A 27,705-nucleotide genomic window follows, 5' to 3' on the forward strand; every position below is an offset into this window, starting at 1 on the left:
ACGATCGCTTGCGCAATGTCTCGGACGCCAGGAACCCCACAAGTTAAAGTAACAGAGCAATGCGAACCAAGTAAGTCACGTTATAACATTATTATAACATCGTTCTTGAGCACAATATACACGCACAAAATACTCAATTTAGAAAGCGTTCATGCGTACGGGATTTCTCGGCCTGCTTAACAACTCCAGGTATGTCACCTTGCAAATTAGTCGTGTGAGTTTTCAAGCATGCCTGAGACTAAAATTTGAGCTTCATTTTACGAATAACTGCGTGGAGTCCGTCCAAACATCCTGCAGAGCTCGAGAGCGAGGGCTGGGAACGCGCTCTGCTGGTATAGCGGCCGCAGCATCCCCTCGCTATACTATACTATACTACAGTATACTACACTATACTATACTATACTATACTGTACTATACTATACTATACTATACTATACTATACTATACTATACTATACTATACAAGTGGGTTACCAGTTAAAAACAGCTTCGGGAGTAGCCACTGCGCCTTATCCCTGCAACCGGCTGTTCCTCCGCATGGATCCAAGTTTTTGTTAGTGCGAGTGTTTCAGGAAGCACAAAAAAGCAGCAGGCACGAAATCACACCTAGGGAACTTAATTTCCGGGTTAGTGTAAATTTTTACAGCCGAATTTGCTGATAAAAAGAAAAGCTCGGGCGCTTTCGGCGCCATCTCTTTTCAAAAGTCGCGCGCGTTGACGTCACGGGGGCGTTGCTTCAGCGGGGTGCAACATACGTGCGCTTTTTCCGCTTTTAACTTGTACCCATGGGAGTGTGCGCATTGTGGAAAGGAGTGCAGAGAGTGGGGGAAAAAATGAATGAGTGAGAGCAAAACGAAGGACCCATCGGTGACGATGCGATAACACCGCTTCGCGAGCTTCGCGGCCAGTTCAGCCTCACTCGAGCTAACGGCGTGGAGTCGGCGGCCGCATTTACGTGGCATTCACCGTTGAGATTAGTGCGCGCGGTGCGTCTGCGGAAAGGATGTCCGCCCTTCAAGCAAAAGACGCAGCGAGGAACGGCGAAGAAGGTAAGTTTGAAGTTCCGCACTCGCATCACAGTTTTTAAACGCGAAAGAATTGGTTGATTTTTACATATTGGACTTCTGTATCGCCCGCCACAATTATTTGTTGTTTCGAGTGATGTAACGTGCAGATCCTGTCATGAATGTCACTCAAATACATGGCCTGTAAGCAACATGAGCAAAAACAAAGGAGGGGTGCGGGGCTGACTCTTCGCCCTTAAAAAAACGGTTGTGGTCTTCACTAACGGAACACTTACAAGCTACTTGTTTCAGTGTACACATCCAGTTAATTTCCTAACCATGCAGTTGCTAGTGGCAGGGCCTACGAACCGTTCCGCGGGGTAGTGAGGTTCGTAAATAGTTCGTGAATACGGCTGTTACTAACCTTTTACGACCTTTTTTTTATTAAGAGCGGCACGAAGGCTGGGAGTTTAGATCGCCGGAATCGTAACGTTAGTTTATTTGATTCGGAGCTTTAGCGGCCTGTTTTTTCTCCGAGTGTGTCCGTCCAAGAAAGATGCTCTTCGCGACCCAGCCATTTTTACAAGAGGAAATCTAAGGCAAAGGGAATTTGTCTCCGACATACATTCTTATAGCGTCTCCGATCTCACCATTCGTGCGTCTATGACAAGTTGGCATTTGTAGTTTATTTCGTATGCAGTATTTACATCCCATCAGTTGCACAGCAATTTATTCATAAGACATTGTACGATTCAATACATCTGTAAACATTTTCCGAATCATTTCCTTCGAAAGAGCTGCATACCGTGTAGCCGTATCGTCGGCGTCTTTTTGTTTAACATCGTAGAAGCCCCAGCTGTGATACCGGCACGAACAGAGAAAAAATAATACATTGTTAACTGGAGAATTACCCTGCTTGTTCTAACTGGAAAATGTTTTTTTTTATGTTAACAATATATACAAGTTGCCCATTCCAGTATTTCCTGGGGGAAAACGCCGGTGAGAAAGCTTGTTGTGTTTCGATGTAGAATTTTGTGACACCTAGAAAGGATGACCTTCCGAGACAAGACAGCCATTTAGGTTGTATTCGCTGGCGTGGAGTGCATTCCGGCAAGCATGTGTGTCGAATTAGCAACGGGGACGCGCGGCCACCATCATAGCGGCACACGCATCAAGCCGTCGGAGTCCGGGCCACCGATATCGAAAGGGTGACATTTCGGAGAAACATGGGTTTCTCTAAGCGACGGAAACACGTTTTCCTTTCCGCGGCGGAATGCGCCGTCCGCTCTCACGTGATTCCGCCCTACGCATTCGTTTACGGAGCAAGCGGGTAGCGCGCAGCGTTGTTTACGCCGAACGGCGCTCTGGCAGGGAGTTCGTTTCGGCTCCGCCCGTTGTTTACGCGTGCCGCCGCCCTGGATTCGAATGTCGCCCGGTTTTCGCCCTCCTAATGTCGGCCGTCGAGTCCGAGCTCCCGCTTCCAAGTGGCCGTCTGGCGGCCACACTCCATTACCATTACAGAGAACTCAGAAGTTGTTGGAACCACCGCAGATTTGCTCCTCGTCACAGCAAGCTCGCTCTCCTCCGCGCTTCACCGTTCCCTTCGAGGCTTCTCGTCTCCCGGACACAGCGTTACGTCAGCCAGCAGTGTTCGAAGCGCGTTGTGTGCGACAGTGGAACTACTCTTCTCTACTCTTTCCGCGCCTTCCTAATCTTTACGTTTATCAATTCTATCCTAGCATCACTTCAAAATCATCCTGCTACTATTCATATCTGTTGACGCCACGGCTGAAACGACGGATGCAAAGGGCTCGAGGGCAAGCAGAGCGCCACCACATGATGTGAGTGCAGTCAACATATCTGTTGACACCGCCACTGCCGAGAATCGGGTTGAAACGCGGCAGACAATCCGCGCTGGTGTTTTTTCTTTCTGCCAGATGCGGGTGCACGCGCAGGGACAGTGGTTACTTTCATGGCGGTTTTCAGTGTTGCCAAGCGAACAAATCGCCCGCTAAACTTTTGAGTAAATACCACCTGTAGCAAAGGGCCCCCTCCAGCTTTAAAAGGAAATAATTACTTGCTCCAGATTACTCTTTGTTCCGGACAAAATTAATTTTGACCATGAATTGCCAAAGTTCACTCAGTATTTTGTTTGTTGTAATCAATTGGCAATAAGATTGCGAACTTTAGCGTATAAAGGTATTCATAAAGTGAATCCGTACTTCAGGCGCAAAGATGAATATAACGCTCACCGCGAAATTTTGCCAACAACTACGCTTTTTTTTATTTACAGATACTGCAGGCCCTTCTCGGGCCCATGCAGGAATGAACACACACACACAAAAACACATCGACAGAAATACAACATACAACTCGACACTACATCAGTGTTGCTTGGCGTAATTTTAAAATGCACAACATACATAGGTGAAAGCGTAAATATGCTGACACAAACGGGTGTGGACAAGAACACAATGATAGTGTATTCCAATTTTGAAACAACACGTTATTTGATTGATTGTAGAGTTGAACGCGCCGACGGAACGCAGGCGATGAGGCGCACTGTAGTGGAGGGCCCTGGATTAATTTTTACCACCGGGGGATCTTTAACGTGCGCCGAAATGTCGTACACACGGGCGTTTTTTTTTTTTTTTTTTGCTTTTCACCTCCATCTTAAAAAAAACACTTAAAAAGACATATTACCAATACGTTGAGAAAACACTTCTAGCGACATTGAGTTCACTGTTTCTTGAGGTAAAACATTCCAGTAAAAAATTGCACGAGGAAACAAAAAAAATTTATGCATATTAATGTGGCTGATCTGTTGCCTAATAGTCTTACATTGTTGTGTTCGCGCTGAACGGTTGAAAGGCTCTTGGATGTAGTATTCCTGCAACTATTTGAAGTGACCGTAGTAAAGCTGATAAAGACATTTTTGAGAAAATGTCTTTCTCGCTTCTTGAGTTTTTCGCTTCTCGAGTTTTTCGAGGCTTGCCCTATTACGTAAAGTGGTTACGCTAGAGTGACGCGAATAAACAGAATAAAAGAATTGCAAGGCCAAATTCTGTACTCTTTCAATTTTACTAATCAAGCATTGTTGGTAAGGGCTCCAAGTAACATCGGCAAACTCCAATTTAGGTAGAATTAGGGCTTTGTAAGCGTGTAATTTTACAGAAGTAGGGGTATTACGTAACTTTCTTTCCAATAATGCCAATATCTGCAGTCCACCCTGGCAGATGTTGTCAACATGCGTTTCCCAACTGAGGTTACTTGTAAGTGTGATGCCTAGATATTTAACCTGAACAGTTCTGTTGATGGTAGCATTACCTAAAGAATAACCAGCAACCAGGGGCCCCTTTTTGTAGCTGACTATAATAGAACTGTTCTTACTAGTATTTATTCTTAATCCCCACTTTGTACACCATGAATCAATTGAGTGCAAGGCATTGTTTAATTTGTGAAACTTCCCTTATCTGCGAAATTTTCCTTATCTACATGGAATGAACTGAAACTGAAACAGTGCAGTCCTGCATTTAGGACTGAAATATTTACCTTAAGCCAAGGATATCAGTAAGGAATAAACCGGGTGATGAGAGCAAATTGGCAACGTACAAAGATGACAAGAATTATTTACCTACACCTTAAACAAACAAATAAATCGACTGATATAGGATGATATAGACATTTTCCGGAGTGACGATTCCAAATGCCGCGTTAACAGCACAGGTGAGCCATATTGGCCTTTTATCTGTAAAACTCGCCCCTCCACAGAAGGTGACCGAACTTTCTCCTTGGACGCCTCTTATCAGTAAGGCGGCCCGCGTACGACATCCATAGCTGGCACTCTTCGACCGCACTGGCTATGGGAAGCGTTGCAAACGTTGAATCGGTAACCACGCTTGCTATTTTTTTTTTCGTGACTGAGCTCGCCATTTAGTGCTTTGCAGTGATTACACGTGTTTTTCTGGCAACTGACGGATACGTTAGGGCAAGAGCTTTGAGCTGGAATTTGCTTTGGACAACTGAGGACCGCCAAGCATTTGCGGTCCGAGGCGTAGCTAAGTGTAATAAGCATAGAACGTTTATATTTCCGACAATTAGTTGAAGGAATGTCTGAAATGATGGTTTCCGGCTACGTAGTTCATCACACCCGTAACTCAGCTGAGATCTACAACCAATGACATCATCATCATCATCATCATCATCAGCCTATCTACGCCCACTGCAGGGCAAAGTCCTCTCCAATGGATCTCCAATTATCCGGGACCTGTGCTAACTGCGACCAATTTATCTCCTCGACCTTCTTGATCTCATCTGCCCATCTACCATTCCGCCGCCCCCTGCCACGCTTGCCTTCTCTAGGTATCCACTCTGTTACCCTTAATGACCAACGGTTCCCTTGCCTTCGCATTACACGCCCTGCACACGTTCATTTCATTTCATTAAATTCTCCTAATATGTCCTTAACACGCGTTTGTTCCCTGGCCCACTCAGCTCTCTTCTTACGCGCGTACTAACTCGCTCATTCTGGGTATCTGTGTGAGTTTAGGCTTGCGGTAAAAGGATTCAAAGATCTAGTAAAAAATCTGCACGAACTCAGAGAATTGTCTGAGAATGCGTAGCATTCTCATGCCGCATGTGTAGTGTGTGAGTTCCTTGCAGCCTGATTCGCCTATGAGTAGCCATAAACGTTTGTTTATTTTGGGTTTTTTACGTTTTCTTTTGCTTCTTTTCGTCAATCATGTAAATTTATACCGCAATAGCGATTAAGAACCATTTCTCTGCCAATTGTGTATCTTTCCGCTGATGCAAGGTGCAATGCAGGGCTGGCCCGCTCTCGCTATTGTTATTTAGCTATTGTTGTTTAGCTATTGTTATTTAGCTTAGTCATCCTTTTTTCTAAGAACACGTATAATATGCATATTTTTTATTTCGTCAGTTTATTGTGAAAAAAATTCTATGTTTTGTTTTGTGCTTTTTTTCGAAATTCTGTTCGAGGAAATTTCTTCATTTACCCTATTATAACGACGGAATGTCTTACTTCGGCCAGTTATGTTTGTGGGAATGCAGTGAGTTACACGATTTTCTCATTGTCTGCACTTTTATTTTGTATTTCGAACGTTCTTTTCTGTGTTTTTTTTTTTGTGCCTATGATCTTCGGTTTTGTGAGAAGATTTATAAGATGGAAATTCTTGATTTCGTATAGTCATTCTTGTATTTATTATTTTGCTTATTTTGGTTATATTGGGGATTTTGAAAATTCTTTTCAACAAATTATCGCCATTTACGATACTACAACGATTACATGTGTTACTTCCATCAGCTACGTATTATTCATTTTTGTGGAAATGCAGAGCGCTACGCGATTTTCTTATTTTTGATATTTTTATTCGTATTTTGAGCGTTTTTGTGGCCTTTTTTTGTTTAATTTACAGTTTTGGGGGGAGATGAAAAGGTGCACATTTCTGATATCACGGAATCATTTCTCTACCAATTTTATTTGTTTTGCGGTATATTTCTGTTGTGCTCGACCAATTCTGTCCATTTGCGCCATTATACCGATTAATTCATTACTTCCGCAAATTTTGCATTTTTGTGCGAATGCAGGACATCACGTCGTCCTGGCCATGGGGTTACTCGGCAAAGAACACTACGCTATAAAAAGGAACGCAAACAGCGCTGTGATTGTATTACCGTACCTTTGTACGGTATTACCGTATTACCGTACCGTACCGTACCGTATTATGACCTTTTCAGAACAAAAAGATTGCAAAATTTGAAGTTGTTTCAGCTTGCATTCGAAGGTAAATTGTTTCTTTTTTAAATCAGAATTAAAGCACGCACATTTCCGCTATTCAACCGTCCTAAAACTTGCAGAGCGGCCGCGGAGGAAGTCGATTGATCCATGAGCATTGCCTTGTATTCCCAATATTTCCTTAGCCCACAATGACCTATGCCTACACTGATAGCCCTGCATGCCTAACAGCGCGTCTTAAAACCGTATCTATTGCCAAGCCGAATGAGTATGTACACCTTTGGCGCTGCTTGTCGTATATATACTGGACGCCAGCAAATAACTACTGGAGTTATTTCATTTGACCGGACAAATATTCCCGTATACTTCTACAACGAGGCAAACCTGCGACCTACATCAAAAGTGAGGCAGGTCTCACCACCAAGGGTAGTGAGTTGCCTTTTTACAACGGCTTAACGATTTGCTTATGGATTTTCGCAGCGTAAAACGCCCAAACCAAGGTTATGAGGAGGAGGAGAAGGAGGAATGCCTTTAATAATAAGGAGAAGTCAGCGTGGCAGCGAGCTTGGCTTCCTACTCCACATGAATATGAGAGGTGCAAAAGTGAAAGGAAGCGATGACACAAAAGCTCATACAGGCAATGCAAACACAAGTTATGAGTTTTGTGATACCGGCGCCCTATTACCATCCTGTTTTGTGAGTCACCGGCACAACAGAGTTTCATACTAATATACACTAGAGGGCAATATGGCACCCTTGTCCTGGCGAGCCGCCCTTCAGCGAGTCTTCCGTCATGTAAAGAGCAGGCACGTTCCACTTCTTGCATTGGTTCATGCGCAGGCTTGAAAGTTGCCTCTAACTGCAACAAAGCACCATTATTACTGTGGCAGATTAATCAAATTTGTTCTGCTATAAAATTGAAGCTCTAGGAATATTTATTCGACAGGAATCATTTACAGGTTTCACGCAAGATGAACAAGAAAAAGATGTTGCCGTTTTTGTTGATTATGGCTTCGAGACAAAACAGGAGCCTTGTGTCTGCCTAAGCCAAGTAGGACAGGAATAGCGCTATTTCCCTCTCGTGTATATTAGCATGAAACTCTATTACCTACACCAAATTCAAATCCGTGTCGGTCACTTCAGCTGCACAGATTCAGAAGCACAACGGAAGTTACAAAGAGAGCGTCGTGTGACCGTAGTTTAATTGCACCGTTCACAAATAAGAAAAGGAAAAATGACTTGTTAAAGCAGTGCAGGCTTGGGACGTAGTTTCTGCAATGGCTTCTCTACGAATGGCGCACAAAATAGCTGCAAACACGCAAAAATCAAATCGCCCATGCCCCTTCGGAACTCAAGTAGAACATATTTGCTGCACAGTTCACATTCCCTAACACCTGAGAGGGCTGTCAAGAGACAGAAGAAACTCTAAGGCACGTAGTTATCTCTTCTGTCTTTTTAGTGCTCTGACTTCGAAACAAGTGAACCAGGCTGAGAAAACATTGGCTTTTACGGAAGCCTAAACGGAAGCATTGGTAAAATCAGTACATAGTATAAGATGCAGCCAGCCATTACTGAAGCTTGTGTTTATATGATTTCTCTAAACACATTTTACTCTAGAAAAAGTTGTATCCTTTTCTCCTCCCTTCTTTTCTGGTGCAGCTAAAGAAGTCAGCCAGGCCGACGCCATACCTTTCGACGAAAGGTAAGGGTGCAGTGTCAATGTTGTGATAATGTGGCCAGCGTCCAAACAAACGACACCACCAGTTCTTCCTGTGCAGCATCCAGGCGTACGCAGATTGCAAAACCATCAGATTTTTACGCCAGCTTATCATGCCTCTACCACCCCACCTTCATCTTCCTAAAAGGCCATGTAAGACTGAGCTTTGCAGTGCTGCGTTTTACCTGAACGCGGCTTTCAGCTGAACGCGAACCGAATACCACAACCGAATTAGTAGTTTTGCCGGAAATAACCAGTGCCAGAACTGTTATTTTCTTGCCGTCTAACATGCAGGAGGAGTGCAATTCAGCCTTGCTTTCTGAAGTTAAACGCAGTGGCGTTGGTTCGGAGAGGCGAGCTTTCAGCGCTGCTGCTGCTACGGCAGATACAAATGTCCCTCAGTATTGTGCTCGTAGGCGGCGATCATGCATCGTAACGCAATCAGAAGCCCACCTCGCTAGAAGCTTCCATTAGAAACCCAGAGCTTTTGGACAAGCACTTCCCACAAACACGCCATGTTGAATACATGACTCCTCATACTGCTGCTCCTCCCGCAGGCTACTGGGCGAATACTTCCCCAAATCGAAGAGTTCCGACCACCCGAAGCTACTTACCAAGCTAAACGATGTGGAGTACCACATTCGCAGCGGAAGGCGAGGGAAGTGTGTCATCTTCAACTACAAGGTGAGGGCTCCCGGAAAATCTTGGGGGGGGGGGGGGGGGGGTACTAGCTTCCGTGACGTCTTGTAGCATCGCGGCAAGCTCATCATTGCCTCGATGACTTGGCGAAAACACATGGAATGGGCTCATAAAAGAAAATACCGGTCTGTTCAGTTTTAGAGAGGTGACCTTTGGTAACTTACTGAGCTCCATTCCAGCCAGAAAGACGGTTGTGCAAGAGCGATTTAAACTTTCGCGCTGCAGGGACGTATTGTAGCCAGGGGTGACGCATTGTAGGCAAGCACTAAAAACACCAGTATGAGTGTGTTCGCTGCCCGTTAGCACTCAAGAGGTATGATCAAACAGATTAGAGGATCCACTGAAATCGCTCAGTCATGTTACTTAGCGGTGGCTTAGGTCGGTGGCCATTCAATCGGACAAACAAGATGCTATGAAGCCATAGAAATATCTCCTGAAAGGAATTGAGAAGTCATCACTGTTTCACATGTTTTCTTTTACGTCTTGATTGTTTCTTTGAAATTTGTGGCAAGACTGGTATCATTTTTATTGATGCAAAGTAGCATTTTTAATCATCCAAACTTGTATTTTGTCTTCATGGCCCCTTCAAAAGGCAGCAGAATCTGCAGCCTTGTTTTGTGGGTCAGGAGTGGATTTTGCATATCATTCGCCAAGATCTCCAGGATGTCGGCATGTGCCGCTGTTCGCGCTCAACTTTCTGTAATCAAAGGATCTCAGATCAGCGCCCGTCGACATACTGCATTGTTTAATACAATTTTAACGTTCTGCTTGACTGTGCGGTTCTTTTTTTAGGTAGTTTAAAATGTTGTTCGTCAGGCGGTAGTTGCAAGAACTACGTCTCTCTCCGTAATCTCCCCTCTGCTTTTTATTATCGCCCTTGAAATGCTGGCAAAACTTCCCAACATTCCTGCCCTCCACCATGCCTTTTACTTACGCGGATGGCTTAACGATATGGACGACAACCACCTCCTCTGGACAACAGCAAGACAACCTCCAACAAGCTATCAACGACATGATCGAATACTTGGAGCAACGAGGACTCACCTCCGCCCCTAACAAATCCACCCTTCTCGTGCTCCGGGCTAGAACACGCGGTCGAACCCCAAAACCTGCGCCCAACCCATCCGTAACAATCGCCACTGCTCCCGTACGTCAAGTCCATACCTTCCAATTCTAAGAGTCCCTTTTCACGCCGATGGATCGGGGGAGATACTTTTGCCACAATTACACCAAACGACTACGTAACTGATTCATCTGATTCGACGCATCTGCACCCAGCGCCATGGTTTAAAGGAACAAGACATGCTGTATCATCCAAGCACTGCTGACCAACCGCATAGCATACGTAACACCTTATGTGCAGTTGAAATCCAAACAGCATTCCAAACTTGCCGCCATAATCCATAAGACGTATAAAATAGCCCTCGAACTTCCGTCCTTCACGCCGACTGGGCTCCTCCTTAAACTAGGCTGGCACAAAACACTGTCAGTAATGCTGGAAACCCAACAAGCCAACAAACTCACGCGATTGTCTCTAACACATACAGGCCGCACTGTTCTCACGAGACTTTGCCGCCACGTCATAACTCCGAGAGAAGCACCCACTCGCATTCCTCCCGAAATCCGTGCCAACATTAAAAGTGCCCAATTCCATGCCATATGCACCCCTTTTACAACAAAGGCCGATGAGCAGCGCGAGTCCGGTATCTCCTGAGACTAGTGTCTCAGGAGATAGAACCCCGAAAAACCCCGACCCCAGATGCAGCTGCATACCATAACCGCCAAGCTCACACCCTTGTAGCCCTCAACACCAAAGAAACCCTCCTGACGTCCGCCACGCTACCCACTACCACCTCCACGACAGCAGAAGAAACGCTCAAAGCTTTTGCTGCAACCACAGCCACGACAGATTACCATGCCATCATCACAGACTTCCAGGAAGCATGCCGCAGCTATCAAAAAGGATGTATCTCGCCTCAAGGCCTTAAAATACTACAACACATACAATAGCTGCCTTTCATCTATATTGTGTGGACATCAGGCCCAACCAACCTTCTAGAAAATGAGGCGGCGCACGCCGCTGCCCGTGAATTAACTACGCGGGCATTGCCTGAAGCCAGACCAGAGAAGACCCCCCGGAATCCCTCAATCACCTCCCTGTCCCGAGCCGTTGCAATGACATCTTGTACCAATAGCGTCGAAATTGTCCAATTTACCCACCTCCTCATCCATCTCTCAACACCGACGACGCACGCTTTTGGCGACGACTACAAACCCAGACACACTGCAACACAACAAAAATACCACACAACGTATCACCAACCATGTACCCCCACAAATGGCCATCCTGTAAAACCCCCAATACCACATGCCACCTTGTCTGGACTTGCCCCTAACACCCACACCCCCCCTTCCCCCTCCTTGGAGCAGTGGTAGTGCGAGCTGACCAGCTGCCTGCAAGAGGCGCAGGTTAACATCGTGTCTCGGGCAAGAGCAGCGACCACGACTCGCGGCTATCCGGACTAGGAAGGCCACCCACAACAGCATTTTCCGCTCCAATATGCATTTCTGTCCTCCACCACCTCCTTTCAACAATTTTAGTTGTTATTTTACTGTTTCCTTTCTGTCCTCTCCTTTCATTTTCTTATGTGCAATGGCTATGTTTTGACATATTTTTTATTAGGACTGCTCTAGTTGCCTCTCCGCAACGTTTTCGCTAAAGCCGTGGGAGATCCTCCTCAGTGGCTCAGTGGTGAGCAAGGGCGCTGTGCTGCTAAGCCTTAAGAATGCGTGTTCGACCATGGGGGCTTTTCAGATGTAGGCGAAAAACAAAAACACCCTTGTGCTACGACTTCGGCGCACTTCAAACATCGCCAGGTGGCCAAAATCAATCCGGAGCCCTGCACTACACCGCGCCTCATAGCCCATGCAGGCGTAGCTTGGACGCGTTACCCCCCATAATCTGAAGGTTGTGAGATACGCTGACACATTTTTTTACTCTTAAGCTATTATTGTTGCTGTCATGATTATTAAAAATAATTGGATAAACAAGTCCAGACTGAGAAGGAGCGCCGACCCTAAATGAACCTGTTTCAAACACTCCGGGGCTTTTTTAATACCATGGTTTCGCAAAAGGTCACAGTCCCTGGGCAGGCGGAGTGAGGTTAGCACAGGATGAAACGCCAACTGTCGCAGAATCTAAATTGTGCCATTTGGGATAACAGCAATGACAGCGGCGAGTATGACGACAGCAAGTCAGAAGGTCGCAGGGAAAAACAAAAAAGATAGAGAACATATGCATTGTTGTTGATTACAGACGAGAAGAGGTCTCTGTGGCTCACGTCTGCACGGCTTTCCCTTCATCAGCAAGCGGTGGCTTAGCTGTTACGTTTAAAAAGCGCAGCTGTTGAAGCTCGAGGCTTGTCGTCCGTCTGCTGTTTGTCGCCCTTCACTCGCCCTTCCCAGACCCACCGACGGTTCCAAGACCTACGGTGCAGTGGCCCCGCAGTCGCGGGTTCCTCTTGCACGAGCGCCCTTTTACGTTCGAACCGACGCAAGAGAACCACAGCTCCGCTGTTTCGGCAGATTTCACACTGGTGGAACTGGGTTTAATTTGGTTGTTGCTTTTCAGGATCTCGTGTGGCCCTCCAAAAATACCTTATGTCTTGCGCAGTACGCTGATCCCATGAGTTCTTCTGCATTCTTCCTGTCAAAACGTTACTATAATAATTGGAGTTTCTGAATACATGTTCCACTCCGGATGGAGTACATGTAACAAAAACGTATCGCGAATCTTCCTCACCTACCACTCGTATTACAGGTTTAAGTTGAACACCGAGGCATAAGCAGCCGTGGTGGTAATGATCACAATGCCTGTGCGCCTATAACAAACATCAATTGTCATTTTTCACTTTTAAGATTTATATTTGGGTGTCCTGTTTATTTTTTATGATACGAGCAAGCTTTTCTGATTTGATGCGGACTCGGACGAACAGCAATTTTGTGCGGCATATAACCGTTGTTTCGTCTTTCGAATTCAGTTACTATTCTGTCTAGAAGTAAAACTACTGCTTGAAAGAAATTAATGGAGCCTTACGACCGCGCTTTCCATTTAATTATCAATAAGAAAAATTATTGGTGATCAAAACACCAAACGCGTGTTTGTTACTGTAATATGTATCTCTTTACACCAAACTGCACACTATCACGACGTGTATTTGGTGCCCCCCTTATTTTGCGCCCTGGGGCCTTTAAGGATCTTATAAAGGAAATGACAAGTAGCAATGCCGCCTGGGATTACGAGCGATTTTAGACAGGGATTACCAACTCCCCAGTAAACAACTCAGTTACCTGTCTGTCTGTCTGCCTGTCTGCCTGTCTGCCTGTCTGTCTATCTATCTATCTATCTATCTATCTATCTATATATCTATCTATCTATCTATCTATCTATCTATCTATCTATCTATCTATCTATCTATCTATCTATCTATCTATCTATCTATCTCTCTCTCTCTCTCTCTCTCTCTCTCTCTCTCTCTCTCTCTCTCTCTCTCTCTCTCTCTCTCTCTGAAATATAGATTTTTGTGTTATTTGAATGAAAGAAGGGGTTCAGGACTTGCGTTCCGGGTGCGGCCTCTACTCCCTACCTTCCGTCTATACTTTACCTCGCATATTTTGATGGTGGGAAGAACGGACTTTGCGCCATTCGGAATACTCTTGTTTCACCGATATCATTGCCGGCCCCAAATTTCCTGAACAGTTCGAAGCACATTGAGCGCTTTTTTCACCCTGTGTGGAAATAAGTACAGGCTATTCAATTTCGCCGCTACAATTGTGTTGCTACTCCGCTTGGTGTGAATAATTCCAAGCAAAGCTATGACGTTTACGTGCTATCGAATTGCGTGGACGCACAACATAGTTTTTGAAACGGTTACCCACGTGTCGTGTGCGGCATCGTCCAACCAGCGATGTTTAAACCCTCCTGCTGTCAAGTGCACATTTTCAAATTCTCACCGAAATTTGCATGGTATCTCACAGACATTTCAACGCCATACAAACCTAAAAGAACGAACGGGCACCGATGAAGACGTCCGCCAGCTCAACCTCCAGTTCAGGGAACTTGGCTTCGAAGTCATCGTGCATCCCGATCTAACGAAGGCAAGAACGGAAGAGGTACTACGACAACGTGAGTTGAACTACCCAAACATGTTTCCTGAATTTACGGTGCAAATTCCCGTGCGAATGTAGCAACCCCGCTGGGGTTATGCATAACATATACGTCTGCGCCAATTCAGAACGCGGTGAACAGGGGCCCTATAGGCGCCCATCCTCGGCTTTGCTTGGGTGCTCGCCCTTTGACCCGTCAGCCATGCGTGCAGTTCATGCTGTCTAAGCAGCCCACAACTCGCTTACAAGTATATAAGAACACGCAAAATAATCATCAACTCACAATTACTGTCCATAGTTATTCAGAAACTAAATCCTCCATTCTAATCTTCCAAACTAAGCCTCAGCGCGAGCAGCACCAAATTTGTAGCACAAATGCACCTAATCAGTGTCTTCTGTGCAGCGGGCCTCCTTCCCCCATTGGCGAGCCGGCCGCTCTAAAAGCAAAGCACGAGAGAGAGAGAACGATCTTTAATGAAGTTTGGCGATGTTAGCCGGGCTAAAATGCCTAAATTGCTACGCCAATTGATAACGTGCTGAAGATGATAGCGATGTGGTTCAAGAACTTAATGCGCACAGAAACGATGTTACTGCTGGTGCTTACCGTTTAGAATAAACATCAGCGGTTAACTTGTGTCGGTGGCTGATTGGCCGCCCTCCGCGGTATCTCCTGAAGCGCAAAGCATGGCTTGGGCAGAGAAGAGCGGCTGCATGGCGAAGAGTCCGCAGCGAGTCATCGTCACCGCGTAGGGTAATGAAAAATCCGCGAACAAATTAACGTGGTGCAGTGACATCTGGGACAGTTTGTCCGGTACGTTTTCTTCCCCTCTTTGACTCAGTTCTACCTACGGGTAAAACTATGACAATTTTTCGCGCGGGCATTGACCAAGCAAGGCTTTCGCCATTGGCGGAAGCAGTTAAAAGATCCTATGCTCCTCCGCTTTTATGGCAAGGCGGAGCGCCAAGCAGCTTATTCTCCCATTGCCGCCATCTCTGTTCATATGTACCTGTGGGGAAAACGAGCTTCACCCGCCGCGAAAACCGCAGGCGGTGTGAATGATCCAACATCCGGGACTAAGGCCGTGACTCAATTAAAAGCGGCTGAAGTGGAACTTATCGTTTATGAGTACCGACCCCACCGAAGACTTTCCGCATTCGTGTTTCACGTATATTACAGACCTCGTACTACGTATCCGCAGGCTATATGCGGTGACTCCGACAAAAGTAAGGAGTTATGAGTAGGATTGCCGATCGTAAAAACAAAGCAGTAAATGTGTAGGTTTCCTACAGCATTCCCAAAAGGAGCTGTAGCAGCTGTAATGGCGCGAACTGCCACGTGTAAGTTAAAGGTAGTCCTAACCTATGCACAAACGTCTATCTACGATGATGAGGCTGTTTCCATATTTCACGAAGATGTCGAATGGGCAATGAAAAAGTTAAACACTGAAAACCCGGTAGTAAACGGAGATTCTGACACAGACAAGTTGCGCCAGCACCTAGGTTATCTCATATGGGAGAATACGTGAGCATCAGTTCTCATTAGGTTCTGAAAGCGCGTGTGTGGGTGGATGTATTGGTGTGATTGCTACGGAACACTGGTGACCTGGCCTTGAGCCTCTGACAGATTTGAGTATCCAAAGAATGGGTATCCAAAGATTAGAGTTTGGTATGGTGACGCGGTACCCAAGTCTGGACTTATGGATTGGCCATGAACTTCTTACGGCAGCTGATAACATAATATCGTCATTGACTGATCGTCTTGAGTGGGTGCGTTGGAATTGCCACTGGGTATGTGTTGACGCCATAACCAAATGGCTTAGGATGTCAACATGTCCACAATTCTAAAAAAACGGGTGTCGTTTTGAAGCGGCGCGGTAGTGGCTTGCAAATGCATGCATTCATGGGTTGCCGCGCCGCTTTGAGGGGCAACTGAAAGGTTAAAACCTTAAGGACGAGCACTGTAACAAGGGCGCAAAGCTACGCGCACTGCCCTGCGTCGTGTCGCTTGTCGCTTTGCACCCTTGTTACAGTGCTCCTCCCTAGGGTGTCCACCTTTCCGTTACCCCTCAAAGCGGCGCGCCAACCCAAGAATACATGCATTTGCAAGCCACTACAGCGCCGCTTCAAAACGACGCCCTTTTTTTTTGAAAATACGGTTCCTTTTGTCATCGTCACTGGCCAGACGAGACCACCTGAGTGGGTATGTTGTTAGGCCTATAGGCACCGGTCACTGCTGAGTGGGCGCGACGAATAAGTACACCCAGCGCCGCCCCGCGGAAGATTGAGCTAACTTTGGGTCGGTAAGAGCCAGACGGCGGGCGCGTGTTCATGTATTGCTACCTCTCGGTTATTTGTTTTTGCGATTCTGCGATTGTTTTTGAAAGGTGTCTCGTTCTTGAAAACTGTTCCGGCAAATAGTTTCACCATGTCTCAAGTGCTTCTGAGCGATTTCCGGACAATTACCGGGCTGAACTATTACTGTCGGCCTCGCGTGCGCGAGAAGTTACTGAGAAAGAAATTGATGGGGCGGAAATCATTGCGAAGTCCCATTATCAGCAAGGGAAGCTTATTTACAGCGCCAATTCATGTCAGTATTAATTTTTCCTTGTTTCACAACCTAATAAAGTGGCCCCAGCATATACGACAGCGCTCCACGACAGAAGCGTGTTTGTGTTATTGTTTCCTCTGTTCGCGCAGCCACACTACAGTTACTTTTTCGGTTGCCCTTGTTCAGCTCGGTTGGTGTCGTCACTAATTAACAACGGATTCTAAAAGTTTTTAGCTGATGACACAGTAAACGCAGTTCCACACAGTCGGAAATCTGCTGCGTAGCTGCGGTTGTGTTTACGAAAATTTCGTTTAGTTTCGGCTTCTATCTTGTCGGTAATGTTAGAGTCATCTTAGCCGCTTATTGTGATACAGTTTGTTCAGGCCGTTCAGAAATCTCCAAAAAAGTATTTCCCCCTCCTGCCCATCCTCTGCTTAAACAATAATAACGTCAACTTTCAGAGTACGCAGAACACATTGAAGAAGTCAGCGTGAGTGAATGCAACCTTGCCTTTGATAGCTTGCCACGCTCTAGCTTGGTATGCGTGGCCGAACTCTGTACACTTCACCGAACAAAGTAGGGCAATCAGCGGAATGCGGATTGACCGTATTTACATTGCTTTTGGCATCACCCGCGAAGTGCTGTGAACATATTCTTGTGCAGCCTTTTGGCATCCATTCGGTGCCATGAATGTCGCTAAAAAAAGGTTACTGCTGATGAAACAATAGTGGCAGAAGCCGCGATACCTGGTGTTATGGAAATACTACGACGGCAGGTGATTCATCGCAGCGCGCGATGTGTATGAAACACTAAAAGCAAGCGTTTTAGCTTTACGGCCCTTCGTGTCTGCGCTGCGCATAAAGTCATCTTACTCATTTTACTCCTTCCACTGCCAAAAAATATCACGACTTTCTTACTGCGGAATTCCATTTCTTGCGACGCTTATTCTCCACGGCTGCCCGAGAAACCTGTACAGAAGGATGGCAGGCTGCCTTTTGCGATTGTGGCAGTACGTCACGCCGCAGTAGCGCCGCTGCCCCTTATTCTTTGCTGCAGCATTTTCATCCTTTCAGACACTGCAACTTATAATTATAACTGTTTCTTAAAACCTTTTGCCACATGACGTCGAACCTCACGAAGCGCGCGTGTTTTTACGTGCTCTGAATGTCCGGTCGCGACATCCACCGACCCAGAGTTGCTAAGCGGCGGCGAAAGGCGGCGTTGCAGTCGCGCGCAAACTTCATTGTCCGGTGCCTATATTCAGCATTACCCTTAGTTGACCTTTGCATTACTTTTCCCCACATAGTACACCGCTGCAAGCACATTTTCTCCACAACTAGGTACCCTCCAACAATACAATTCTGGAATGCGTTCACAACCCAGCTCTACCACCACACTCCACCCATTTATTTCCTGACTTGGGGGAGAAACTTTTGAACAAGTGTCGACTGGAAGAGCCTTCTGGTTACCCAAGCGAAGACGGCTAGGACAACACATAAATTCCCGTATTAGGTTCCACTCCCACTATTGTGTCCATTAAAATGTTTTCTCTCTCTGTCTCGATCTTGAGGACGTCCGAGTCAACGTCAAAGTCGTTGTACGCGAAGCCGCAAGTACAGGTTGTAAACAAACGTGCTGAAATACATAAATACTAAGAGGCTCTTTTTGGTTGGTGCTGAAGTGGCTCATCTCAATCAATCAATCAATCAATCAATCAATCAATCATTTTATTTCCCAGAAATACATCTGGAGGGGTCCATGGGCGAAAAGCAGACTTAACCGCTTGACTGGGCCCATGAACCCTTACACGGCAGTGGCAGTATGGCGGACGGAAATTTTACACTAACTCTAACATTTCAAATGAAACATTTAGGGTAGCAAACTGTCTTTTTACACGATGTAATACCAAGGAGGTATACATCATTTCCCAAAAATACAATTTCGCCAATACAAAAAAATGCAAATATACAACGTCATAACGCCCTGAAGTATAAAAACATTAAAATATATAAAAATATATTAAATGTGTAAAACGCATCAAGAGAATCTATAAATGGAAATGGGAAGGGAATGCATAAAAGAAGGAGAAGCAATTATACTCGGAACATTGCTGGCGCTAGGCGGGACAAGGACGACGAATTACACACAACTGGAGCGCAGTTCTGTCGTCGTCCTTGTCCCGCCTAGCGCCAGCAATGTTCCGAGTAAGAAACCAACTAGCCCCATTTCAAGCTCCAATTAAACAAATCGGGTATCAGCAAAACCATTTGCGCTGCAAGGGGAAATAATAATTTTCGTTTGTCAGTCAAAAATGGTTGTTTCCAGTTTACTTTTTACTGGCAAAAAGAACAATTATAGCTGTCCTAAAGGCAAATTCGCTGCTAAATCAAATCTATTTAGAATCGATGGCAAATTGTGCTCTAGTGATTGAAGCTTGTAGTTATTGCGGAATTTTCGCTTGGGCCAGTTGTCTGTGTTACGGGCATTTATAGCGTGAGCTCTGGCCTGGACTTATGCGCAATGTATGAGAAAGTATTTTATTGATAACGAAGAAAAGTAGAGGAAGTGAAGAATTCGGAAGTCTTACATGTAATTTCCCTTGGTTATGTTGTAACGTGGGAAGAAAGTGTGAGTGCAAAAAGAGTGAGTGAGTGAAAAGGACTTTAATAAATGCCTGCAGCAGACGTAGTATTGCCACTACGCCCGGACGTAGCCCCTCGTCGGTCATTTGGCCACTCTAATAGACGGTCACCGTCGCTATTCACTGTGGTGGTGGTTGCCCTGTTCCCCGGAGGGAGGATGACGCCCCGCAGCTTTCACTCCGGTGCTGCCGTTCGAGAGTCGACAGGATCTGCTGGACAGCGGAAATTTGGTCCTCCTTGTTGTAGATTCGCGTGACGTCTTGATACCACGGCCGGAGGTCGGTCCTGATTGAAGCCTCTACTGGTCTCACCTCACAGTCCCACAATAAATGGGCAGCAGTCGCTCTAGAGTTGTTGCACAGTACACACGTGTCGTCTGCGTACAGTTCTGGTGTAATGTCCGGCATTATGACCGGGGTCAGTAATGAATTGGTCTGCATTTGTCTGAATATTGATGCTTGCTCCCTAGTTAGCTCGGGGTGTGGCGGTGCCATCACCCTTCTATTGTTTCTGTAATACTTGTTACACCTTGAAAGGTGTCAAACCTATCTTTGGTCTCTATCCACCACTCAGCAGACGAGTCCATTACTGTCCCGCGGCCTGCTAATTCTTGTGCTACAGTATTGGCCGTCTCGTTATGGTTTTGCGATATGGCGAAACGGCTTTCCTTTGTAAGATAAGTATTTTATTGATGTTTTGTTTAGTTGTAGTAGTCCATACTAAGTTGCAGTAATTTATGTAAGAGCCAAATAAAGCATTGTAGCTGTTCAGTTTAACTTTTTCTGGGGAGAGCCGTCCCGTGCGCGCTATCACGCCGGCTACGGAAGAGAGTTTCTTACAGGTGGCATCAAAAAATTCCCCGCATTTCCCTGAGGGGAAGAATGTGAAAGTGCGAATGCACGAGTTGAATTTGCGCGGTTCGGCAATGTTCGCGAAGAGAGATCACACACACACACACAGCTACAAAGAAAGAAAGATGCATTTATTCACAGACACCTATTTGTGTTGTCGTTGTACTTGATTGCTAGAATGGATCTCAGCTTTGAAATTTCGTGTCAGTACTCCTTTAAGCGGGCGCATTAGCCCTTCTCACGCCCGATTCCTGGCCAATCCCCCATGTGGGTATGTGCCATGTCAGCGGCCAGGCAGCGCGCGCCCATCTTTGAAATTTCGTGTCAGTACTCCTTTAAGCGGGTGCATTAGCCCTTCTCACGCCCGATTCCTGGCCAATCCCCCACGTGGGTATGTGCCATGTCAGCGGCCAGGCAGCGCGGGCCCATCTCCCCCCGTTGCTAAGGAAGACGAGGAGCGCGCGCACCCGCAGCTGTTGCTATGCGGACTACGGCGGCGGACGATTCAGGCTCGCTTAAGAAGTGCATTCGCACTTAACATGTTTATTCCAACAAAGCCGGTATTCGCCTGAGTCACCCGCACTTCCGCTGGGCGAATACCTAGCTGCAGTATGAATAATCCCCGGCTAACAGGCCAAATTCTAAACTCTTGCTTTTGAAGCTAGACAACTTTGTGGCGACCAATCTGCAGTATGAATAATCCCCGGCTAACAGGCCAAATTCGTAAACTCTTGCTTTTGAAGCTAAACAACTTTGTGGCGACCAATCTCGGAGAGCATATGTAAGAGTCTGTTGTTATGCCTTGCAGTTGGGGACGGGGACTACACCCAAGACGACTGCTTTGTCTGCTGGATTCTGACGCATGGCACCGAACAGAGCTACTTGTACACCTCCGATGGCGGCAAGATGACCGGGGAGAAATTCATGAGCCCTTTCCGCGAAAACAGAAGCCTCCTTGGAAAACCAAAGCTGTTCTTCATTCAGGTATGTGTTATTTCGTCCCATCGGTGTGACGTCATAGGGAGGGGGGGATACTGGTTGCTGCCAGCCACCAAGTTTTCCTGCCAACGTAAGACAATGTCGTATCACAGTTTGGATGTAGTTCTGCCTACCGAGGGGGGTTTAGGCGAGAGCCTTGTCAAAACATTACCGCACAGGACGTTGCAAGAAGGAAAATGAGCTTTGCTTAAGCAGTGGAAACAAAATATGAACGGCACAGGAGACACATTCACCACAGCACTTCAATTTCTGGAGAAGGGACGGACGGCTCACCGCTTGCTGCCGTGCGGGCTCCTTGAAGGCGGCTGGCGGCGGCTTCCCTCTCCTGGCTGTCGAGTCCCCCCCGCTGACAAGCACTGCTGCGCTTATCTAGCGTGCACAAAACGTGTCACGTCCCCTACATCGCACACTCTTTCCATCGTGCGTTTCACAGATGGCAGGAGAGATGGCGCGCGGCAGTTCAAACGCAACAACACCAGCGTTCACAGTAGAGACTCCCTACAAGCTCAACAGCAAGTCACCGCCAAATAAATTCTATTGGAGCTATAAATTTAGTCGTTTTCCTATTTCCGATTGGATCTCAACTCTTTTAGTACCATCATCATCATCATCATCATCATCAGCCTAATCAGGTTCACTGCAGGATGAATGCATGCTTCTCCCACTGACCTCCAACCGCTCCTTTCCTTCCCTGCTCGAGTCTTCTCCTTTGCCCTGAACTTACCCATTCAGGCCCTGTTGCTTCTACAGAGTTAATTTTTTACGCGTTATTTCGAGCTAACATTACATATATCATATTTGTGTTCGCGCATGCGTTGTCCTTTTTATGTTCTATTTTTCCCAGTGTATATATTTTGTTCATATGTTTGTTTCTGCTGCACTGACTACCCCCTATGTAATACCCTCCTGCGTGAGGGCCTTTAGGGGTACTTTGAATAAAAAATAAATAAATAAATCCCTTCATCGTGTTATCAGCCTTCCCCTTCTCCTAGAGTCGCCCATCTCTTGGAATCCACTCTTTTACCCTAATTGTCCACCTGTTGTCGGTACTCCTCAATTTCATGGCCAGCTCAAGTCGGTTTCTTTTTCTTAATTTCAACTATGAAATCGTCAATTCTAGTTTGTTCTCTTATCCAGGTAGCACGTTTCTTGTGCCTGAGTGTTATACCTAACATTATTCGTTCCATGGCCCGTTGAGCCGACCGCGGTTTGCTTTCTAGTTGTTTAGTAAGCCGCCATGTTTCAGCTCCGTATATCAACACCGGCAGCATGCACTGGTTGTAGATTTTTCTTTTCAGTGACAGAGGTACCTTACTTTTCATTATTGGGGAGTTCTTGCCGAGAGCTTCCTAACCCATACCTTTTCTGCGCCCGGATTTCTCACTCGTGGCTTCGTCAGCACTACCCACCTGTCCGAGGTAGCTATAATCTTTTGCTTCTTCTAGTGCTTTGTTTCCTAAGCTGCAGAGGACGCTTTTGGCATGCGTGTTACTTATTACATTAGATTTCCTCATATTTATTCTAGCCCAGGCCGTGCTTTCTGATTGTAGTTCCTCAGGTGTTTTTTGCAAGGTGTTCGGCAGTCTCACCCAGCAAGACTATGTCACACGAAAACCTCAAATGGCTCAAGTACTCCCGTTTATCCTCAGGCCTATGTTTTCCCAGTCAAGCTTTCTGAATACCCCTTCCAGACATGCTGTGAACAGTTTTGACGAGATGGTACCTCCTCTTCTTACTCACTTTCGGATCCGGAATTTATCGTTTTCCTTGTGAAGGGTCATCCTGCCCGTACATCCCTTTGCATGTCGTCTAGGAGTCTTATGTGGTTTCCTTCTATTCCGTGGTCTTTACTGGGAAGGGGAAGGTCCATGGGGTCTCTGCTTCCTCGGTTACAGGTGAATATCGGTTCTGCAGCGCGATCCTGAATTCAACTTTCCATCTAACTTTTAGCTCATTGATCGGCTTCTTTCGTACTATCTTACCACTGAACAATGTTCTAGAAGGGTGGTTTTAAGACGAAGCTACTTTTAGCGTAAGCACTTCTGACACATCAAGTGAAGCTGGCGTCTGTAATAACGTTTTCCAATTTTCTTCTGACGAGGCGTTCGTATTATGCGTGCGACTTCGCAATTATGCAATCAATTAGGTGAAGTTGATGCAGTTTTAACTGGGGCAGAAAGCGCTCCACAAAAGTAAGGACGAAAACTGGCGAAGACACCGCGAGAGCTAACTTCTAACGTAACTTCAGAGCGCTAATTTTCATGGTTGGAAGAGAGAGAGAGAGAGAGAGAGAGAGAGAGAGATAATATTTTAATGAACACTAGAAAGGGAGGGGGATAAAACGGGGGAGGAGCACGAGGGCTGCAAGGTTAAACAGGGTGGGAGATAGTACTCCACTTTGTGGTATGCCTATTTTACTGATTGGGGAAAGGTGGTGTCTCATGTTCACCTATGGAAACCACGAAGAAATCTCTCACGTATTTGTACAGGTATGCTCCACACTTGCTGGCGGCTAACTCCTCTAATATGGCGTCAGGGTCTACACAATCAAATGCCTCCTTAAAGTCGGCTGCGAACATGGCGATGAGTTGCGCCAAGCTTGGTTCAGCCGTAATTTCTCCATGGAATGCTAGGAGGACATCTTCTGTTGAGAAGTAAGCGCTCGTGGTGTCTTCGCTTGTTTTTATCCTTGTCTCCTGTTAAGCGCTTTTATTCCCACTCATGTATCACCAACAGGCCCAAACCTCGAGCCTTTTGAACAGTTTCGCCCCACCATAGCATTCACATGTACGGCAAATCGGATCCTTCATTCTTGCACTCCTCGGCTTGCAGTCTTGCCGCAAGGAGAAAAAAACTTGATCACATTGTTGCGTTTCCTTTCTGTCCAACATTCGTCTCATGACTAAGCACCATAACAAACCTTGGCTTGTTCTATTTTTTCCTTTGCCCCTGAAGGCCTGCCGTGGAGCCGGTGTTGACCAGGGAGACACCGTCGCCTTCGACAGCGCTGACTCCGGTGCAACGTGCCGTATACCGAAGAACGCCGACTTTCTGGTTGCCTACTCAACGGTACCCGGTGAGTGATCGCTTACATGCTTGAGCCAGCATATGCACGCTCATTATACCATCACTCCGAGGGTAGAACTGCAGTATGCTCAACCTCCTACCCACCTGCTCAGTTGTCATCTTTTGACACGGACTGCTCCTTCTGTCAGTCGGACTAGTATCGCGGCTTGCTGGGAAGCGAGTTTGGAACGATTTCGTGAAGCGACTTCATGAAGCAAAAAAGCATATGCAACCGGGTTTTGACCTCGTCATAAGTGTTTGTGGCCTAAGGACCGCCAACAGATTTTTGTGGAGTATATGGCCTGCATTGTAAAGGAAAGTGCATCTCTCAAAACACCTGGAACAGAAACGGCTTTGCTGATAATGCCCCAACACGTTCGAAAATAGAATCTACAGGCATCGCCGGCATGGAGTAGGCGGTCAAAAGGAATTCTCGCAACCAGGATGACGAACCGCAATCTTACTTACGCAGAAATACAAAAAAAAACTGTTTTAAAAATTACTTAAACTGAAACAGTGACGAGTGACCTACTTGACATTTTTTTATGCAACATATTACCGCTGGGCCCGTCCACGCAACGTGTTTCGGTTCTACTACAGTAGAGGTCTCAACTGTGCGTGCAACAAACCGTAGAAATGTTGGAGGCGACGAAGCTAACCATAAAAATTTGAATAAGTATTGTTATTTGTATTTTTGGTGGGCGTTGCTATAATTTCAGGTGGCTAAATAGGTCACGTGACGCGTCTACAGTGCAATTGCAAGTTTGAACACTTTTGAATTTACCAGTTTTCACTACACTTGGTGCCAGATTAAAATTATCTCCTCTGGCGAATTTGAAAATTGTTCCCCTGTTATTTACTATATAAAACGGCGACGTTTACGTATTTATTTATTTATTTATTTATTTATTTTTTATTTATTTATTCGAAAAAAATTGCCTGCGTATCTGCTCCTTTCGTTGCAAATGCCGTCAAAAGACGATAGTCTTTATAGGCTTTTGCGAAGTAAATGCCTCCCTTCGCTTTCCCGCTCACCTGTCATGTTCCTCTTGCGTCGCGCTCCTCCCAAGGTAAAGTCGCCAAAGGTTTGCTTAAATCATTTTAAATTTCCCGCTTTCCACTGCTCCAAACGGGGTGTCTCGATGCGAACGTTGCCGTACGGCGAAGGCGCGCGTTAATCGAGGCGCCCTACTTCAACGTTTATAGAACCGCGTTTCCCTACTCCACGTGCGTTGCAAGCAGAACGTGGAACCTGTCTAGTGGAACCTTGCGTAACTGTCGCCGGTTGATTACTTAAAATGGTGCCAGAAGCTATAGTGGCGCGGGCGACAGCAGGTGACGACGGAGTGAATTCTTTTTCTGCAGTTGATGAAGTATTTAATTTCGCAAAAGTCAAGCATGTCTGATTTTTTTATAAAGGAACACTGCAAATATCTCTTCTGTGTTGATTTGTTGTCTCATATTTCCGTAATGTCTTGTTCTTCTTCAACAATGTTGACAAGTATGAACATTACACCGGACATAGACGGGTAGATTTAGCTGTGACTATATAAGACTATTACGCAGGCATTGTTTTGCTTTGGCCGGGTGGCTGAATCGAGTCACAGACAGACAGACGGACAGACAGACATACAGACATACAGACAGACCAAAATTTCTAGGTTTAAGTATCCCAATAAAGACTATCGTCTTTAAAACCCTGAGGGCCAAAGACATTACAGCGGGAGTGGTTACAAAAACGAAACATATCTTTTACAAAATTCATCTCTTAAGTAGTACATCAAGTAGTTGTTCCTAATTATGCATACACTTCTAAATACTATTATAATTTTTATACATTGAAACTTGTACAATTATATTCACTAGCGGCCGTGCATTCGATAGAAATCGTTTGGCGCTCACTTTTACCGTCTTCTTTTACGATATGAGCAATATTATGTACGTTCTCAAAATGATCAACTTCTCTGAATTTTGCAGTCAGGAGCCGATGCCTTCGTGTTGAACTTCAGTTCCATTTAGGCAAAGGCAGGGAGCTCATGGGCTTGTTTGTATGTCGTTTCAAAGTGAATAAGCAGAGCTCAACGCAAACCCAGTGTAATACGGAAATGCATTATATACACATGTGATTCTGTCGCGAATGCTGGTTGCAGAAGTGAACAGCTTCTTGGATGACTTCTTTGTGAAACGTTCTGTCGACAGAAGCAATCGCTCAAATCCCATTTGCTCCTCCATCGCAGGTTTCTTCGTGTTACTCGGTGTCATGTCTTTGCTTAGAGCATCGCTTACCAAAGTTGCCTGAGGGAAAAAATGTGCGTGCCGAGGCAATGACTCCTACCAAGCAAGTGCTGAATTATGGCGCGCAGAACGAGCTAACCGCAGTTCCTGCGTCAACACTGGCTTACCACGACTTGGTTCCCCTGATTATTTGATTCGATCCTTTAGAAATGCCTTATAAATGCTCTTCATAGCCACGAAAGCTAGTTCACGGCTGTGAGGCGGTAAGCTCGGCAAGTTAGTACCGTGACATGTTCGCAAAATAATACTAGTCTGATAGGTTTCATCTGTTGTTAATGATCACCACCATGTTCGCGTGTTCCATACCCTTTTTCGCAGGCTTCTTATCTTGGAGAGATGCAAGGACGGGCTCGTGGTTCGTGCAAGCCATCTGCTGTGTGTTGGAAAAGAGCACTGGATCCGAGGACCTGCTCGCCCTGCTGACAGAAGCGTGCCGTATTGTGGCGCTCTTTCACGAGGTGGATGCGCCCAACGATGACCCCAAAAATGGCGCGAAGCAAATGCCCTTCGTGACCTCGACTCTAATCCGTCGCGTGCGTTTTCCGAAGATACGGCAAACGTAAGGTATTTTTTATTTGCCTGCTCAGAGCAGTTCTGAGGCGCTTCATGTTTTATTTGTCTATGGTGGTGTGTTGGGTTGGCCAGGAACTGCTCAAAGCTGATCTGCACAGGCAAATAAAAAGTACCAGTAAAAAGGTGCCCGCGCAGACCGGCACAGCGCTGGGAGACTTGAACTTGTTTTACAGGGCATCAAAACTGCTTAAAATATTTGTTGGGAAAATAAAATGGTGGAAGTGCAACTCAATTGAATCCACAAATTTTAAGTTTGAAAGCTTCCTTTTCGCGAGAGGTTCATGCTTGCCGGTCAAATGAAGGTGTAATTTCTCAAACACGTGTACAATGCATTAAAAACTGTTATAACGCACATTTGCGGTGTGATTGCTCCGTGGTGCCGGTAATAGC

At 45.9% G+C, this 27,705-nt stretch overlaps 1 protein-coding gene across 2 annotated transcripts; it reads left to right on the forward strand.

Annotated features, from left to right (window-relative positions):
- LOC144172281 (caspase-7-like) lies at positions 1-27,547 on the forward strand. 2 transcript variants are annotated; one of them, XM_077701029.1, is made up of 7 exons: positions 1-70; positions 8,419-8,461; positions 9,034-9,160; positions 14,213-14,360; positions 21,191-21,366; positions 24,337-24,457; positions 27,061-27,547. In XM_077701029.1, exons 1-7 carry the CDS (start codon positions 16-18, stop codon positions 27,303-27,305), a joined length of 915 nt encoding a protein of 304 aa, XP_077557155.1. In that variant the 5' UTR covers positions 1-15; the 3' UTR covers positions 27,306-27,547. The 2 variants fall into 2 exon arrangements, with proteins under 2 accessions (XP_077557155.1, XP_077557156.1); XM_077701030.1 differs by lacking the exon at positions 1-70 and adding an exon at positions 809-1,049.
- The last annotated feature ends 158 nt before the right edge of the window (positions 27,548-27,705 follow it).

This window comes from Haemaphysalis longicornis, unplaced genomic scaffold (genome assembly GCF_048455015.1).
Source record: "Haemaphysalis longicornis isolate Haplotype H1 unplaced genomic scaffold, Haemaphysalis longicornis Haplotype H1 scaffold_20, whole genome shotgun sequence".
NCBI classification, from domain to species: Eukaryota; Metazoa; Arthropoda; class Arachnida; order Ixodida; family Ixodidae; genus Haemaphysalis; species Haemaphysalis longicornis.

Coding starts and splice junctions, on each gene's coding strand:
- LOC144172281 (XM_077701029.1), top strand. CDS start 16: ATGTCTCGGACGCCAGGAACCCCACAAGTTAAAGTAACAGAGCAATGC. Junction 8,462..9,033: donor GCCATACCTTTCGACGAAAG/GTAAGGGTGCAG, acceptor CTCCTCCCGCAG/GCTACTGGGCGAATACTTCC. Junction 14,361..21,190: donor GGAAGAGGTACTACGACAAC/GTGAGTTGAACT, acceptor TATGCCTTGCAG/TTGGGGACGGGGACTACACC.